This window comes from Pyricularia pennisetigena, chromosome 3 (assembly GCF_004337985.1).
Source record: "Pyricularia pennisetigena strain Br36 chromosome 3, whole genome shotgun sequence".
NCBI lineage: Eukaryota > Fungi > Ascomycota > Sordariomycetes > Magnaporthales > Pyriculariaceae > Pyricularia > Pyricularia pennisetigena.
The window spans coordinates 5,279,218-5,296,504 of NC_043742.1; the positions used below are offsets into that span (position 1 = coordinate 5,279,218).

A 17,287-nucleotide genomic window follows, 5' to 3' on the forward strand; every position below is an offset into this window, starting at 1 on the left:
TTATTTGTCTCATGAGCTGATATTGCCCCCGAGTGTAGTATTTCAAGGGCTGGATGAGAATGTTTACTCTGGGACAAGAGTTCCTTTTCTTCTGATGCCGAATTCAAAGACGAAAATGAGCCAAACTCAACACTCAAGTTTTTATTGTTTGAACGAATCCCCCCCTTTCTCTTTGAATTACATGCTTTCAGGGGCTAATTCCAAGCAGTCATACCCTAACCCTCCTTCCTGTCTGTGACACCCATCCAAACATCCAACAATACAGCACAGCAGCACTGTAAGGCTCCTAGAGTGGATCCCAAGGCAGGCAAATTTAGTGACCTAAGGTGCCCCTAATCATGACGGCCGTAGCGGCTGTCCCGGACCTGCAGGACGCTGCTGGGCCGTCAACAACCGTAAATGCACCCAATTCCACGGGCGACCCAGCAGACATATCGTCGTCACCAGGAAATGCATCATCGACCGAACCCCAGTCGCCATCAGGCAACAACAACAACAACAACAACAATAACAACGGCAACAACGTCAGCCCACATGGCCGTCATCAAGGAATGAGCAAACTCCGCGCGTGCCTGGTCATCGCTACTCTCTCGGGCGTGAGCTTCCTCAACACGATGGGCTCCGGAATCTTGACCGTGTCGCTGCCCACCATGGCCCGCGACGTCAAGCTGGACGACTCCCTCCTCCTGTGGCCTGCCTCGGTCTACTCGCTCGCCGCGGGCTGCACGCTGCTCGTCTTTGGCGCCGGCGCCGACATCATCGGCCCCAAGCGCGTCTGGGTCACCGGCGCCTGCCTCTACGCCGCCTTCACCCTCGGCGTCGGCCGCAGCTCCACGGGCTCCCAGCTCATCGCCTTCCGCTCCGTCCTGGGCGTGTCCATCGCCATGTGCCTCCCCACCGCCGTCAGCTTGACCACCAACGGCTTCGGCGCCGGCCGCTGGCGCAACATGGCTTTTGCCTTCCAGGGCATGGGCCAGCCGCTCGGCTATTCCACCGGTCTGATTCTAGGCGGCATCTTTACCGACACTGTCGGCTGGCGCTTTGGCTTTTACATATCGGGTGGCATAAATGCCGTCCTGGCCGTCTGCGCACTGGTCGTGCTTCCGTCGCCACCGCGGGATGGAGAAGAGGAGGAGGAGGAGGAGGAGCAGGAGGCGGATCACCAGCAGCAGCAAGTAGGACAAGAACAAGAAGAAGCCACAGACGCCACCGTGACTGCCGCCGCCGCCAATCGCAATAGCAAACCCAGGCCGCTGATATCCCGGCTGGCGCGCGACGTCGACTGGACCGGCACGCTGGTCATCTCTGCCTCGATGGGCTTCCTGTCGTACGTCTTCAGCGTGGTGAGCAGGGACTACGACCGCATGGTGGCGCCGCAGAACATTGCGCTGCTCGTCGTCGCCGCCCTCCTGCTGCCGACCTTCACGCTGTGGGTTGGCCGGCAGGAGCGCCTGGACCGGCCCGCCCTGATACCAAACAGCCTGTGGCGCAAGGCCGCCTTCTCGTCCACCTGCGCCGCCGTCTTCTTCACCTGGGCCGTCTTCAACGCCTTTCAGTACTTTTCGGCCCTGTACTTTGAGCGCATCGAGCACATCACCGCCCTGCAGACCTCGCTGCGCTTCTTGCCCATGGTGCTCGTCGGGGCCGCTACCAATATTGTAAACGGTGCCTCTTGGAATTCTCCTGTCTCGGGCTGGGTTGGTATACTGACTGCTACCTTGGACTATTGAAACAGGTCACTGGATACCTCGTAGAAACAGTCGAGGTCAGATGGCTGGTGGTCGTGTCGGCCATCTTCAGTCTCTTCTCTCCTCTCATCATGGCCCTGGTCAGACCTGGCTGGGGTTATTGGAAGGGTGCATTTTTTGCCATGCTCTTGTCGCCGCTGCATCCAGACGGTGAGTTAGGCTTGTTTTTTTTTCCTTTTTTTGATCAAGTCTGCATTCTTTGCATTGCATAAACCAGTGACCGTTGATCGAAAATCACTAGATTTGAAAAAAAAAAAAAAAAAAAAAAAAAAAAAACAGCTCACAAAACTCCATATGATCACTAATCGCCACCCCCCATAACGGCAGTGCTATTCACCGTCTCCAACCTTATAATCTCGAGAGTCTACGACGGTCGGTCCCAGTCCCTTGCGGGCGCCGTCTTCAACGCCGTCTCCCAGGTGGGGAATTCAGTCGGTCTAGGCCTCACGGCGGTGGTCTCGTCCGCCGTCGCCCGCGGCTATCGCGGATCCGCCGGTGTCGGCAACGCAGCGGCACCCCCGACGGACCTGTCGTCGTCGTCGTCGTCGTCGTCGCCACCCGCCAACGAGGCCACGCTCGCCGGCTACCACGCTGCGTTCTGGCTCATGTTTGGTGCGGCAGCGTTGGTCCCGATCATCACGTTCTTAGGGCTCAGAAGAGGGGGGAAGGTTGGTGCTGTTGAGTGAGATTTCGCGAGGTTATGGGTTTGTGCATTATTTTACTTTTTTTACTTGTGTATTATTTGTTAAATTGACTGCGGGTTCTAGCCAAGGCGGTTTGCATATACAATACACAAGATATACGGAAGGTATATGGGTCAGTCCAGCCCCCCCATTGATGTTTTAACGATGTGACTGTGGGCAAGCTCTAGTGCGCCCCCCCTCGGGTGATATGGGTTGTATGATGTGAGCAGTTATTTCCCCCCCTGTCCCGACAACAAAGGAAAAGTCTCCATGCCAGACGTGATGTAGAGACAGGCCACTAATACGCCTTTTCCAGCCGTTTCCTTTTCTTCCCTCATCCAATCCAGCTTCTCAGCCATGTCGAACCTAGCAACTAACTGGTTTTGGAGTCAGTAACTGGGCTTTTTTTCCCCCCAATGATAAGAGCGAGAGTTCACTGCTTACATTAACTGCCGGTGGCTCTCAGTTATTGGACGTCATGTTCAGCAAGAACGTCATGTTTTTCGACGCAGATGTGTCATTGAGACTGCGAGAGCCCAAGGTCAAGAAGTTGGTGTTGTTCTGCGCTCGCGAGGTCCCGTTGGTCGGCAATGTCGAGTTCAAGGCCGAGTGGAGGGATGTCTCAGTCCCGACTGGCACGGCACCGGCGGTGGCCACGAGTGCCAGGAGAGCTGCCGCCACGGAGATATACATTTTGCTGTATACGTCTGAGGGTTCCTCGGGTGGTATTTCTTTCCTGTCTCTTTCTTTGGTATCTTTCCAAAAAAAAAAGCTCCACTGCAGGGAATATGGTGAGCGAGACGGGCTGATGGGTGAGGTGCTGAGTGCTGCAAACTCTCCACCCCCTATTTACGGGAAAAACCATAGGATCTGAACCCTATTTGTATCTCCAACCGCGCTCCCCTACCGCAGGCCGCTGACGTACAGTCTTCTTGCGTACCACGGTCAGGAATCGCCGCCTCTCGAGAGCATGACCTGGAAGGTTTGTGAGGGCCGTCACAAGGTTCACCAGTCCGATCTTCTGGACCTGGAGCTCTGCCATGACGATAGCCAATCTGACATCAAGCCTCTAGTCTAGTCTGACTTTTTCGACCCTGCAAGGGATGACGTTGTTTTGGGCTGGCAGAAAGGGAGGAAAAAATCTGCGAGATTTCTTTTCTGTTTCTTCTTTTTTTTTCGTCTTTTTAGGTGCCATGGTTTGTTTCGCCTCGTCTATGGACCATCTAGAATACTGAGCCCATTTCCCGCCGTCCGAGTCTTGTTTTTTTTTCTTTTCTTTCTTCCATTCCTATTCGTCCGATTCCGATTCTAAGCTTCCGGATCGTTTGCCCATGTCTTGGGCATGGCCGGTCGATTTCCCATGTCAGGAAATTTAGTCAATAAGCTTGACACCTATAGAGTGTATCTTGGAAAAGCTTGGCAAATCACGTCAAAGCACTGCTACGAGGGACGCGTATGTGCTTCTTTTGCCTTGTTCTAGTTCAAGACTAGTCATGTTGTTGACTTTCCGAACCGGCATGACATTACTCGAGGCTTCGGGGCCGATGGTCGCTGTTGGTCAACCCGGGGCCTATGGGATAGTAGTGATTCGTAACTGGTGCTGCCCGTTGGTTTACACTGTCCAAGAAGAAGCTAGCAGTTGCCGTCTACGAAGCAATTCATCTTCTTTTTCGTACTCGCCTCTGGAGGCTTTTGTCCACCCAACAAGTCCGTCAACGCATGAGGGAAGTACATGATGGAAAAGTTTGTACCTGATGGATGTTCAAATATGCCTCGAAGTTTTTTTTTTCTTGACTTGAGCCAAGTCTCTCCAGCGCGAGTCAACGATCCAAAGCAGCAGATCGACATCACATGCCATCATGCTGCAAACGGAATAGGCGGCAGGTCGATTTTCTTTTCTGCTTCTATTGGTTTCTTTTTTCATTGGCGCGGCGTACCGTTCTGCCATATGAGAAGCACATAGCAGTTCGATTCCAAGGCAGCCGCGTAAATAACCCGCAAAGATATACGGACGACTTCAACAGTGAACAACATCTACGACCAAATCGGTTGCATGTTCCCATATATCACAAATTCTTACCCCTGGCTCGTTGAAAAAGCAACGCAGCCTGCACCACCGAGTGCTGCCCTGCCTGAATTTAGTTTTGAGTGACGTGATGGTGACAGCCTTAGCGTCATATGATTTACCACGATAGTCCTAGCTCGGTTCGAATTTTTTTTTTTTTTTTTTTTTTTTTTTTTTTGATGCGGCGCTCACTCTTTTGACTCCATCTGCGCCTACATAGTATTTTGTCACAGCCTCCGAGCCTGAGTTTTGCCCACGTCTGGTAATCAAATCGGCCACCTGCCATGAGTTGGAGGCAGCATTGGTCTCGGGCCGCACGAGACCCGCTAATCATGCTCGGGTCCGGTCGTCACGACGCGTAATATTATTCAGATGACTTCTAACTTTGCAATGCACCTTTCTCTCATCGCCAGCCACTCTCGGCCTGTCACATTCCACAAGGGGGCCTCGGGAACTCTGACGAAGATGTGGTAAGCTTCACTGCCATGATAACAAAGTATCAATGCCCTGAATCAGCCGTGTTGGCATGAGGCTGAATTTCAAAAGCACTGGGTGGTGTGCATTGTTTTCCGTTTGCTGCGAGCCCCAATAGCTACCGCCTTGATGTTTGAGGTCGTCGTTACTAGATCGTCATGTGTTGCCGGCACCTTGGATAGACAGACGTATCACGGATATACCAATCATTGCCAAGGCCGATATCTAACTGAATCATGCTGGGGTCTATTAGTATACAACGTAGCTCATATCAATATTCCATATCTTTCTTATCTTCACTATGGGCTGTGCCTGAATACTTGCACTGCAAAGGGTTGTAGATAGCGATTTCTCTTCCAGGTGAAACAGAGAGATGGTTCTCGAAGATAGCAGTCAGAGTCGTTCGCGGCTGCCTCGACTTTTTGTTCTAGTCATCTTCAGAAAGGAAGGAACGTTGCAGAAGACGCCTTCACTGCCTCTTTGTTTCTCTCCCTCTCGCTTGATCGCTTGATCGCTGCTGCTGTCGACATTCTTTGGGCATCTCTTTCCTCTTGAGTGATGAAGATGCTGACCCCCAGGAAAAATCCACCTCATGAGCAAGCAAAAACATGTCAACTATCTCGCACCTTTGCTTGGACAAACAATATGCCACCAAACGTCTGAACAATTAGTTCCTCATCTCCGCATCTAAAATTTCCTGAGCGTCAATCTCAAACAACAACAACAACAACAACAACAGCAGCACTCGGATCATTGCTCATTCCATCATTATTCTCTCACTATCTAGACTAGTTCTAGTCTAGTCTAGCAGCACGGTATCGCTACAAGTCCTAGCAACACAAGATTCCTAATTTCAACGTCCTCACTCTTTGATCAAGGGTTTATATTCCGTAAACATATCGTGAACAAATATCCTTTCCTTACTCCTTCCCAACCAACAACCAGACGATGGGTTGTTGTAATCACCTATTCGGTCACCACGGCCGACGACACTACGAGGGACCCGGACAGGCAGAAGAAGACTACTACCATCAGAAGAAGCACCGCCCCCTTTCGGCCAGCGAACTCGTCTATGCCGACAGGATTCTCAACGAGACTCGCCACCCCACACCTCACCCGCAATACGCTGAGGACCAGCAGCGGATAACAGCATCGCGGCGGACATCGTGCTGCGAGCCTCTGGATGACGACCTGTTCAAGACGAGGAAGCAGCTGAGGCGTGAGAAGCGGTCAGACGAGGGCTCGACGTTCCAGGCTGAACTGAATCAGACACGCTACAGTCTCAACCGGGCCGAGGACCAGGAGGCCCGCTTCTCGCACGCCCAACAGGAGCAGAAAAAGGCCGCAGCCGCCGCCTCACGCCTCGAATCCCTGACGAAGCGTGAGACTGACCGCGAGACGGTCGAGATGGCGTATGTGGCCGCCCGTCTCAGGGATTTGGCCGACCAAGCCGAGCTCGATGCCCAACGGGCCCAGACAGAGGCTGACGAGGCCATACGCCGCTACAGCCTGGCCCACGAAACCGTGATGAACCAGGTTGAGGCCGGCCCCGAGGAGCGAGCCGACGTGGCAGAGCGCCTACGGTCTTTGGCCGAGCAGGCCGACCTGCAGACCGACAAGGCCCGACACGCTGCAAAGAATGCCTCACGCCGCCACAGCCTTGTTGAGAACGCCACGCACCAGGAGACGCAACAGGCCGTCGCCATTGCCTCACGCCTCAACTCGCTCGCTCTTGCCGCCGAAGAGAAGGCTCGGATCGCCACAGAGGCTGCCGAACTCGCTCGTCGCAAGTCCAATGCGGCTCTGACAGCCGTCAAGGCCTTGCGTGATGCCGACAAGAAGCTTCCTGCGCCTCCAGAGGTGCCACCGAGGCAGTCTCCGCAGCTCCAGCAGCAGCGTGGTTTGTTCAAGACCCTTGGCGACGCTCTCGGACTGACGTACGACCCTTCGACGGTGAAACCTGCTTCCCCCGCGCCTGTACCCCATCGAGTGTCGGCTGACGAAATGCCCCCCGAGACGGCAACTCCGGCGCCAAATGCTACCAAGCTTCCCACGGTGAAAGAGGTGCCCACGCCTGTGTCCGAGCCTAACGATGCTGCTTCGGCCCCAAAACCAGAAAGCACTTGACAGACACACCCTTGACTGATCTCTATGTATATCCCTTTACGCCAGGCCATCTTGAGGACTTGCACATGTGTCGTCTCTTGCCCATGTATCGTTTTAGCGGTTGTGCCCTTGTGGTACGGGCGCACCCGAGTTTGAATAAAAAGGGGTAGAATTATAAAGGGAGGATCTTTGCTATTGGCTTAAGCCATGTCCTGTATTAGCATAGCACCGCAAACTTTAAACCGTTCTTCTTTTCTCGCGTCGACGTCGAACGGACCTAATTGTATTGTTGCGGCAGCAGTCAGTCTCATGAAGATGTCAACCCAGAAATGAGGCGAGGTGAAGCATCGTGTTAAGAGACTAGAGCTAGTGTACTGTGTTCCGTATATCATATTCGTGTATCTACATAAAGCGTATAAATATGTCATGATCATGGCCGCCCTCCCTCTTGCGCCCTCTCCGCCTGATGCCGTTTGGCAGCCTGACTCTGTTTCCGACGTTGTTCGGCCTCCATCTCCTGCATGATGGTGGTGTCGGACGGGAAGTAGACCCTCCGAATGCTCTTTACCATGAGCTCGAGCAGGAGTGCCGCCATCAGCGCCGCCACGACAGCAAGCCACCACTTGGGCACGCGCCCGAAGCCGTGGATGAAGGAACCCCGGACTGTGTAGGGCCCGATGGTGCGGCCGTAGATGAGCGCCAGGAATAGGTTCCAGACGAACCAGCCCGTGACGGTGATGAAGAATCCGCCGAGGACGATCCAGGTCTTGTGGTGCATTTCGATCAGGCTGTCTCGTTTTGTGTCGAGCGGTTAGTCCATTTGGCCACTAGTTTTCTTTTATTTTTTTCCGACTCAAAGGAGACGGAGGGGTTTTTGGAAATAAGAAAAAAAGAAAATTGAAAGGAGGAACGACATACAGCATTTTGATGTTAATAAAAAGAACCACGGCGGTAAAGACGGCATTTCCAATCGGGAAGATGGTCGTGTCGTCGTCGGAAAAAGCGGGCGAGTAGGCGGCGAAGACGGTAAAGAAGATGACGAGGGCCTCGGCGGCGCCGAGCACCATCCAGCTGAGGTACTTTACAAAGTTGAGCCCCTTGTCCTTCTGGCCGAGGACGTACAGCTCGGGGAAGGCCAGCAGGGTCTCGGCCGAGAGGTCCTGCTCGAGGACGCCCATGAGCACGACGGCGAGCAGGGTGAAGAGGGCGTTGAAGACGGTCAGGCTCGCCGACTCGAAGAGCGACGTGCCCGTGTAGGCGTTGTAGCGCGCAAACAGGGCCTGGTTCAGGTAGAAGACGATCTCCTTCCAAAAGGTGCCGAGGATGTACTTGCTGGTCCGCACGTAGTTCCACCGCCCGTGCACGAGCAGGAGCCGCTGCAGGAAGCGGAACTGCGCGATCGAGTAGTCGGATATCCTGGCGGCCTGGAGGCCCTCCTTGCCCGAGATGCCGATGCCCACGTGCGACGCCTGGATCATGGCGACGTCGTTGGCCCCGTCGCCGATCGCCAGCGTCAGGGACCCTGGCACCCTGTCGCGGATGCATTGCACCACCACCGCCTTTTGCGCCGGCGATGCTCGGCAGCAGATGACGGCGTCGACTCGGGTCAAGAGATCGTAGAAGAGATCCTTGGAGGCCTTGGCCCTGTCGACCTGGGTCAGCGTCAGTCCATCAATGACTACAACCGAGTGCTCGATGGTCCCCTCCTTGACTTCACGCAGCACTCCTTCCATGGTTTCGTCAATGTGTGGCCCTTCTGCCGAAGCATCCAGCACAAATATATCGGAGAAGGGTTGGCAGATCTTGGCAGAATGCCCAATGTTGATTGCCGTCTCGCGTTTGTCACCGGTCAGCATCCACACTTTGATGTTGGCACGCCGAAGCTTGTCGATGGTTTCTGGCACGCCATCCTGCAGTTTATCCTCAATCGCCGTGATGCCCGCAAGCTCCAGCTCCAGCTCAATCTTTTCAGCTACCGAGTCGATGCGAGCTTGGCGGTCGACCAGACTCGTCTCCGCCTCGTGATACTCTCGTTTCCATGCTGCGTAGTCTGCCTCTTCAAGATAGCGGTAGCCAAACAGGAGCGTGCGCAGTCCCTCCGAAGCAAAGTCATCGATGTGCCTGAAGCACGCCTCAAAGATATCCTCGTCTGAAAGCATTGCAACTTCCGAGGAGGAATGGTCATCGCGCCATCCAAATTCTGACCATTCCCCGATCGGCCTTGGGCTGGCCGGGCCGGACATCTTCTTGGCCGACTCCATGCGCATGCTGCGCCGCCTCTTCGTCCGTCTGTTGACGGCAGCTGCCACTCGATCCACCAACTGTTTCAACCTTAGGCGTGGCAGCAAAGCGCTGTCTGCTCCCTTGCTCAACAACAATATGCGACCTTCGGGAGTCTTCAGAACGACCGACATGCGTTTGCGATCGCTGGTGAAATCAATGACATCCAAGATAGTATATGTGCCAACGTCTAAATCTTCGTCGCTGTCACTGCCCGGGCGCTGCAGCTTGATGGTTTCGCTGTCGCGATCTATCACGACGTAGCCCAGCTCTCTCGCTGCATTTACCAAGGCTAGCTCATCCGGGGAGGCAGCTTGGTACTCGATATCGCCCTTGTCCGTTTGTTCCGGCAAACAGGTATTGCACAAAGCCATGCAGAGGATAAAGTGCAGCGCCCTCTCCGACAGGGGCGTTTCGGGACTCTGTTGCAGGTGCCGCATCAACTCCTGTGTTTGCAGCTCGGCCTCGGAGGCTTTGTCGCTGATGCCCATGTCGTGGTTCCATACATAGCCACCAAGGCTCAGCTTTTGGAAGCGCATGACGTTCTCGGTCAACGTGCCAGTCTTGTCGGAAAAGATGTAGCTCACCTGGCCCAGGTTTTCGATGATTGTAGTGGTATTGGCGACGATGGGCGTGTTGCTTTTGGCGTCGTACATCTCGATGTCCTGCAGCATCCAAAGCTGCCCGATTTTGATGGCCTCGAGACTGATATAGAGAGACAATGGGATCAGAGTGTTTAATAGGATGATGAAGCCAAAGACCTGTTCGCTGACTCTCAAGCGGACTCCAAACATGTACCAGTTGGTCGGGCCGAACTCTGCTTCGAACTCGTCGTTGCCAATCTTGAGGCCCACAGCCAACATGACAAGGACCACGATAAGCAGCAAGACGATGCGGTTCGTGACGGCCTGCATGGCTGGGTATTTGGCACGCACGCTCTTGTGTGCGTTCATGCGGATTTTACACTCCTCACCAGAGTTGATGACGAGGCCGTATGCTTCCCGAGTGTTCCTCATCGTGGAGCCGCGAAACACCACTTGGTCTCTGGTCAGCGGCATCGTCTTGTCGCCGACGCGGACGCTGCCGTCGAACGAGTAAATGTCCAGATTTGGGTCCTCGGCGACCACCGTGGCATCGCAGTGACAGATGCCTGACACGGTGCCACAGCGCTTAGCAAGCAAGGGACATGCCTGTTTGCTCTTGAGGTTCGTCTCCCCATCTAAAGCCATAGTATCGATGTAGGCGATCCCGTTCGTGCCTGATGCCGAAAGCAGGACCAAGTCTGCCGGCACCTGCTCGTCCCTCTGCAGGCGCACGACATCCCCAACTCTTATGTCCTGCCACTGGACATGTGACCAGACTTCCTGCCTGACCGTACTATGGTGGGCTGTGTGTCCGCCCTGTTTGCCCCCGCCACTCTGCTCACCCTCACCTATCTGGCGCAGCTCCGTCCCGTCATGGACATCTCGCCCAGCCTCTTCGTCGGTCCTCTCGCGCTTATTGGAGCGTCTCACCCCGACCCTACCCTTCTTGGACCGCTCTAATCGAGTCCTCACGGCTCCGTTGGGGTCCAGAACCCAGGCGGAGCTGCGGTTCTCCACCAGGTCAAGCTTATACCTCCGGTAGTCGTCGTAGCCCTCCTTGGCCATGCTGAAAGCTACAAATACAATGAGCGGCGCGCCGGTCGTGTACGATGCGACGGGGCTGAGGCCCGGTATCAGCTGCAGGATGGCGATGATGAGAAAATAAAAGTTGGCAATCTTCATGAACTGGTAGGCGAGCTGGCGCGGCAGAAAATCCCAGATCGTATAGCGGCTCGACCGGATAAAGTTTGAGACGTAGGGCTTGCCGGTGCGTTCGTCGCGCAGCTCGACCCCGTCCCGCCAGCGCGCGCCGAGCGGGACCTGGCGCCCGTCACGGCTGGGCGGGATAGACCTGTGGAAAGACGGCATCGCGGCCGAGAGGCGCTCCAAATTGGCCGTCACATACCGGCGCCATATGGCCGCCGCGCTCTCCGAGGTCCCATGGATGGCGTCGGCTATACGTAGATGCCGTCTGCGTCTACGAGTCTGCAGCTGGGCCGGTATTCGGGTATCCCCTCCCATAGCTTGCGGTGGCGGCGCCATTTCTGAATCCTATCTTCCACCCGGGAAAAAAAAAACCTCTTTCAAACCGCCCCCTTTTTTTTGTCCTGCCTGCGTTTTAGTTGCTTCTGCAGGATCCAACGTCAATGTTGTTGCGGCTCAAGTAACCGAGAGTCTGCTGCGCGGAAAATCAAATGCCCCAACTAGTTAGCCCTAGCTATCGAGACACCAGAACACATGGCATCAATTCCAAGCGACTCCGCGCCATGCGGGCTCTGAGGAGCTTGTTGAAATTGACATGTGTGTATGTGCTTCTTGCTGAGAGGTGAAATAAGAGTACGAGAAGAAAGCGCCTTATTCGTGCAGTATTGTTGGCTGTTGACAACGCCAAATCAAAAACAAAGTTGATAAAAATAGAAATAAAGAAAGAGAAAGAAAAAAAAAAAAATACACTCTGGCCGCGCGAAACTGTTGAAAGAAGCTGCAAATGGGAACGGCGCCTGTTCTCGAAGGGTAGCTAGCTGGGGAGAAAGAGCCCATACAACGAACGCTAAGTAACCCTCACATTAGAGTTCTACCTCTAGACTAGTACCGCCCAGGTTAATGACGTCTAAACCCACCAATTGCCTCGTTGGGAACTGGGTGTTGCCTCGAATGACGGGACGGGATATAGGGCGCTAAACTGATCGAGCAACCCAGCGAGTCAAGCCCGAGCTTTTCAGATTGCGGGGAGCAGCTAGTTGGTGGGTAAAGACTGATCGATATCCCGGTACCCGATGTATCGGTGCAGAGAAAGAGCTGCTGGTAACTTCCACTGCCAAAAGTTCGGAAGAGAATGAGGTGCGGNNGGGGGGGGGAAGGATCACCAAGAAGCAGACAAAATCGCCCGAAAAATAAGAAAAGAAAAACAAAAACGTCAAAAAGTCTAATATCCCTAAAGTTCTTGTGAGAGGTGAACAACGATCGATTCTTTCAATTCTGGGAGCTGATTTCGTAACCCCAAGGAGGCGCAGCACAAACGCGCACGCTTGGCGGACTTGCCCACCCACCCTCCATCAGAAATGTCGAGCTCCTCCATTTGTCAGGACAACCTACACTCTACCGCTGCCAAGCCGGTCGATCAAGCGTTGGCACCCGAGGCTTCCGTAGCCAGCCCCGCCAGGTAAGCTCGAGAGTGCTCCCCTTCGCCGAGCAAAAGTGAACCCCCAAAAAAGTCCGTTGACTCGGCGTTTCACCTTATGTAGCTCTTGTTTCCATGCTTTTGCTCGCTCGTGGCTAATGGAGCAAATCGGAACCGTGCGTAACGTCGTATTGTTTCTTTTTCAGCACCCCGTCCTTGAACTGAACGAACTGGTTTGTCGCTAATTATCAATTAAGCGTCATAGACTTTGCACTTGCATACATGATTACCTGGGTGGGTAAGAAGTAAGGTAGCTTCCCTTCCGACCTGCATACATTTTAAATATATGATATCGTCCAAAATCGGAATCGCCAAGTGCTATAATACGACCGACACTCGCCAGATAAGTCCATTTTACAAAGTACTCTGATTACTAACGAAGCCAATTTGTCCCGCAAAAGTTGATCCGAACAACTGACAGGAGGATAGATAATTGATCACATGTTGGCTAGTAAACAAACATCGACAACCCTCACAATAGAGTCTGGACTAGAAACTTCGAATACAGTTGAAAAGCCCTGGATTTCCCCTAGACCTTCAGCCCCGCAATGCCAACCGACTTTTGAACGGTAAAACCTTCGCAGGATCAGATGCTATTTAGACGCTCCCCGCGCGCTCAGACACCCTCGTGAAGAAAACAAAGCCCAGCAGCTAAGAATCACCATGCCCCCTTGCCAAAGCGTGCATTCGTATCCTTGGGCAAGAAGTATGTGCTCGAACTGATATAAATATTAAGTGTCGCCGTCCAAGAGGCGAGCAATGATGCGATACTAAAACTAGGTAGTCATCACCCTTTTCGACGGTTTATAAACAAGTGACAAGTCCACCTCACTCCCTGAGCAAAAGGAAGGAAATAATGTTTTTTTTTCTGGAAAATGGTGCGCGGGCATCCGCCCGGGCCCTTCGTATGCCCAAGATAATCAAGGAAAAATCAACATCGTACCGAACAAGTGAAAGAAGAGAAAAAAAAAAGGAGAGACGATCGAAAAGTACCACCTATCAAAAAACATCCGCGCATATGGCTGTAAATGTTTTGATACTGGACCGCACGGTGCGACCCCAAGGTACATCAGAATAAGAAATTTTTTCGATCTGGGTAGACGAATTATCCAGATGCCAGAAAAACGCCAGAATGTATATACCAGAAAAAGAAGAGGTCAAAAGAGTCGAGTGAAAATTACTGAAAAAAAAAGCCAACAACCGTTCCTCCCATTAATGAAATCGCGCCAGATTGGGTATATGTGTCATATCCTGTCTTTAAATGAAACTCCCTCACCACCTCAAGTGCCGCTCCAGGCTTCACAAAAGCGCCCAGGGCTAGCCGTAGTTCAACTTTTATTGGCTCCATGCTATTAGGTAGCGGCCGAATGCAGCCAAAATTATCCAAAGCAAAGAATGCTCAGTCGGTCCAGACAATGACCGGCTCATTGGCCACCAATGCCTTGGTGAACGCTCTCGGGAGACAGACTAGATGGGTCAACCGTATCAAACTGGACCAATTGGTTCATGTCAAGCTCGGCCTGGCTAGGCTCGACGAAAGCGGGCGAATGAGGAGGGTGCATTGGCAGGGTGATGGCATGCTTCGAGTACATATCGTTCAGGCTGTGACCGTCATCCGAGATCGCGGACGAGTCGCCGCCATGGTAAAGGTCGGCCGAGGCGCTACGCCCCAGCATAGACATTGGAGGCGATTGATCAACGATTGCCGGGTCTCCGCCGGCGAACGAGATGGGAGACACTGACTGAGGGACATTCAGGTTCGTAGCATTCATCATAGGCGACAGAAAGGTGCTGCTGTAGGGCGTGTTGAAGTTGGATGCGGGGAGCGGGGTGTTCTCAGGCGCCTGGGAAAAGAAAGACGGGCTGTTGTATTCAGAGGGTGAAGGAGCAGTCGTCGCTGACATGGGATACTGGCGCATATCGAGTCCAAAACCAGCTTGCGTATCGATGCGCAGGCCGGGGCCGGGAGGCGAAAGCGCGTGCGGCTGCTGAGGCACTGGAGCATAGATGTTGGGGCTATGCGGCTGCGGCTGAGCCTCTCCAGGGTGCTGGATGTAGAATGACGGCATCGGGGTTTGCAGCATCGAGAAGTCGACAGCGATCGGGACGGAGCGACTACGCTGCCTCTTGTGGCCGGGACCACGCATGACATGGTGCGCTGGCGAGATACCCCACTGGGATTCTTGGAATAATCCCACATGCGGCTGTGCAAAATTCGGCTGGGACGAGGGCCTGTTGGTGGGCGAGACTGGAGCAGACACAGGCATGCCACCGTGGGCCATCGGATCGGGGTGGTAGGCCATGGTGTTGTGACGGTTCATGAATGATTCGAGGGATACCAGCTTGGCGAGCTGACCGCTGAGCACCTTGGGGTTGCCGCCGAGGTGGTGAACGAGACATTGAGATGCCTGCTGGTCCTCGGTGAAGTCGCCACACTGGAAGAAGCCATTCGAGGTCGGCGACTGGTCCATGAAGAAGCTTGGGGGTCGGTTCAGCTCGATGACGATGCCTCCGACCTTGGTTGGGTCATCAGCATTCTCAACGCATATGCTCTTGATGCACGAGAAGTGATACTCGATCTTGTACCCTGCCTGCTCGTTGTTGATGTAGTAGGTCATGGTGCACTTGTCGGGCGAGTAGAAAACAATCAGATCCATCGTGTTCTGGCCTACACGTGTCCACTTTCCGATGCTCAGGGACCGGCAGGTAAGATGGTGAATCACTGCGGTCGGTTAGCATCACCAAATGCACTCGTTGCTCATGTCTAGTGAATTAAAGACTTACCAACTTTGCTGGGCCCGCCCTGCTCTCCCGCCATGAGCATATTTCCATGGCCATATGGCATCATACCACGACCGAGGAAGGCACCAGGAAATCCTTTACCAGACTCCATGGCCTGCATAGCGAGATACGTGCGCATCGACTCCGGTATACTGTCAATATCCTCGCCAGTCTCCAGGCTCTTCTTGGCCATCAACTTAATCTTGGCGCGCCTGAATCATGGATGAATTGGTCAGCCAAGCCTTTCGTCGGAAATCATGAATGAGACAGGGATCTTACCTGTTCTGGAACCAAATTTGAACAGACCTCTCGGTCATGTTGATTTCCTCGGCTATCCTATCGCGAACAGTTGCTGTGGGCGTCGGGTTCTTGGCGAACTCTTGCTCCAGAGTCGTCAGCTGGTCCTGGGTGGCCCTCTGGCGCTTCTGGTTCTTCTGCTGCTGTGTCAGGGTGCTTTTGCGCGGCGGACGGCGAGAGACCGAGTTCGGGTTGGCGGGCGTTGATGGCGATGGTGTCTCGTTGGGCTCGCCAGTGGCAGCTGAGACGGGTGATGGGATTGAGACCTCCATGTTGGAGCCAGTTTCCATCTTCACAGAGCCGGCCTCGCCGAGGGGGCCAGGGCCCATTGGCATATTAACCTCAGTGGCCATTTCTTGCGCGTCGAGACTGCAATGTCAAGCGTGTGAAATAAATGGCGGTCAAGGGCTGAAGTCAACTTGGGCCAGTTGCTTCCTGTGCCAACTTGCAAGAAGCTCTTATTAGGTGTCCCCCAAGTTCCTGATAGATCCGAGGCGATGTGTCGTAACCAGCACGTGGAGTAGTTCGTTCGGAATCGAGAGATTGTGGTTGATATGGAATAGGGAATAGTTGGTAGTTAGGTAGATAAGAAGTGCTCCTTTCGCGTTCAGAAGCTGAAGGAGCGTGGTGCTGGTCCAGCAAAGTGACGAACAGGCAACAATGTCGGATGACAGTATTGTCTACAGGGGGTCCTGTACGATGGAGCCTCACGGTAGTTAATAATCGCGAAGAGCTGGTGAAGCCGACAATGAATGAAATGGTATCCCGGAGAGAGTGACGGGATCCAGACGTAGCTAGGAAAATTAATTTGATATCAAAGGATTGACTGAGGTGAGCAAAAGAAGAATAAAAGGATTGAAGGGGGTACGAGGGGGAAAAAAAAACAGAACGGTCGAAACGTGTGGTGGGCTGGCGATCACGACGAGACGAGAAGAAGAGGGAACGGCGAAGAGACGTGTGTAAAAGGGGGGCGGCGAGCATCGGGTGGAAAAAGTCGAAAAAGGGTAGGAACAACAGGAGCCAACCAGGAGCCACCTAGGAGTCAGGGTGCGGATGGAGAACGGCGGGCGAGAATGGTAGGCCCTGCTAAAAAAAGGAAAAAGAAAAAGAAAACCGACGGACTGGAGTGGAGGGCGGCTCACACATCGGACCCCTGTCAGTCTAGCGCCCAGTTGGTGCTGGGTTGCACTGTACCAAGCACTGTCTTGTGGTGTGGTGTGTTGTCCCCACTGCCGCCAAAACAACAGGAACCCAGGCGGGCTCGGTGGCAGTTCCTACCTATATCGTACTAGTCTTATGGCAAGCACGCAGGTGTGAACGAATGGTGAATAATGCCTGCCTGGTGTCTGTCCAGGGAAGAGATCGGCCAAGATGGGAGTCAAGTGACATCTGCATGCGGTGATGGCAGAAAAGGGGATAAATGTGCAGGCCGCACACAGTCTACAGTATACCTGATCGGTAGAACGGATATTTAGTCCCAGGTGCATGTTCACCATTGTTCAACGGCCAGATTGAGTTTGATACTGTTTAGCTTAAGCATCCGACAGCAGTACAATTCTGCTAGCAGAGATGATGGAAAGATAGATGCA

The 17,287-nt window shown here is 53.6% G+C and overlaps 4 protein-coding genes across 4 annotated transcripts; 2 read left to right on the plus strand and 2 right to left on the minus strand.

The window, feature by feature from the left end:
- Nucleotides 1-338: 338 nt before the first annotated feature.
- On the plus strand, nt 339-3,509 carry PpBr36_03216 (uncharacterized protein; the record flags this gene model as incomplete). Its single annotated transcript, XM_029890390.1, has 5 exons — nt 339-1,658; nt 1,736-1,898; nt 2,076-2,416; nt 2,898-3,130; nt 3,344-3,509. 5 exons carry the CDS (start codon nt 339-341, stop codon nt 3,507-3,509), a joined length of 2,223 nt encoding a protein of 740 aa, XP_029753197.1.
- A 2,409-nt stretch (nt 3,510-5,918) lies between these two features.
- Nucleotides 5,919-7,097, plus strand: PpBr36_03217 (uncharacterized protein; the record flags this gene model as incomplete). The annotated part of the gene is made up of 1 exon (XM_029890391.1): nt 5,919-7,097. One exon carries the CDS (start codon nt 5,919-5,921, stop codon nt 7,095-7,097), a length of 1,179 nt encoding a protein of 392 aa, XP_029753198.1.
- A 409-nt stretch (nt 7,098-7,506) lies between these two features.
- PpBr36_03218 (uncharacterized protein) lies at nt 7,507-11,482 on the minus strand (the record flags this gene model as incomplete). The annotated part of the gene is made up of 2 exons (XM_029890392.1): nt 7,507-7,864; nt 7,995-11,482. The coding sequence occupies 2 exons, from the start codon at nt 11,480-11,482 to the stop codon at nt 7,507-7,509; spliced, it is 3,846 nt and encodes a 1,281-aa protein (XP_029753204.1).
- Nucleotides 11,483-14,044: 2,562 nt separating this feature from the next.
- PpBr36_03219 (uncharacterized protein) lies at nt 14,045-16,051 on the minus strand (the record flags this gene model as incomplete). Its single annotated transcript, XM_029890393.1, has 3 exons — nt 14,045-15,342; nt 15,405-15,613; nt 15,681-16,051. 3 exons carry the CDS (start codon nt 16,049-16,051, stop codon nt 14,045-14,047), a joined length of 1,878 nt encoding a protein of 625 aa, XP_029753205.1.
- Nucleotides 16,052-17,287: the final 1,236 nt, after the last annotated feature.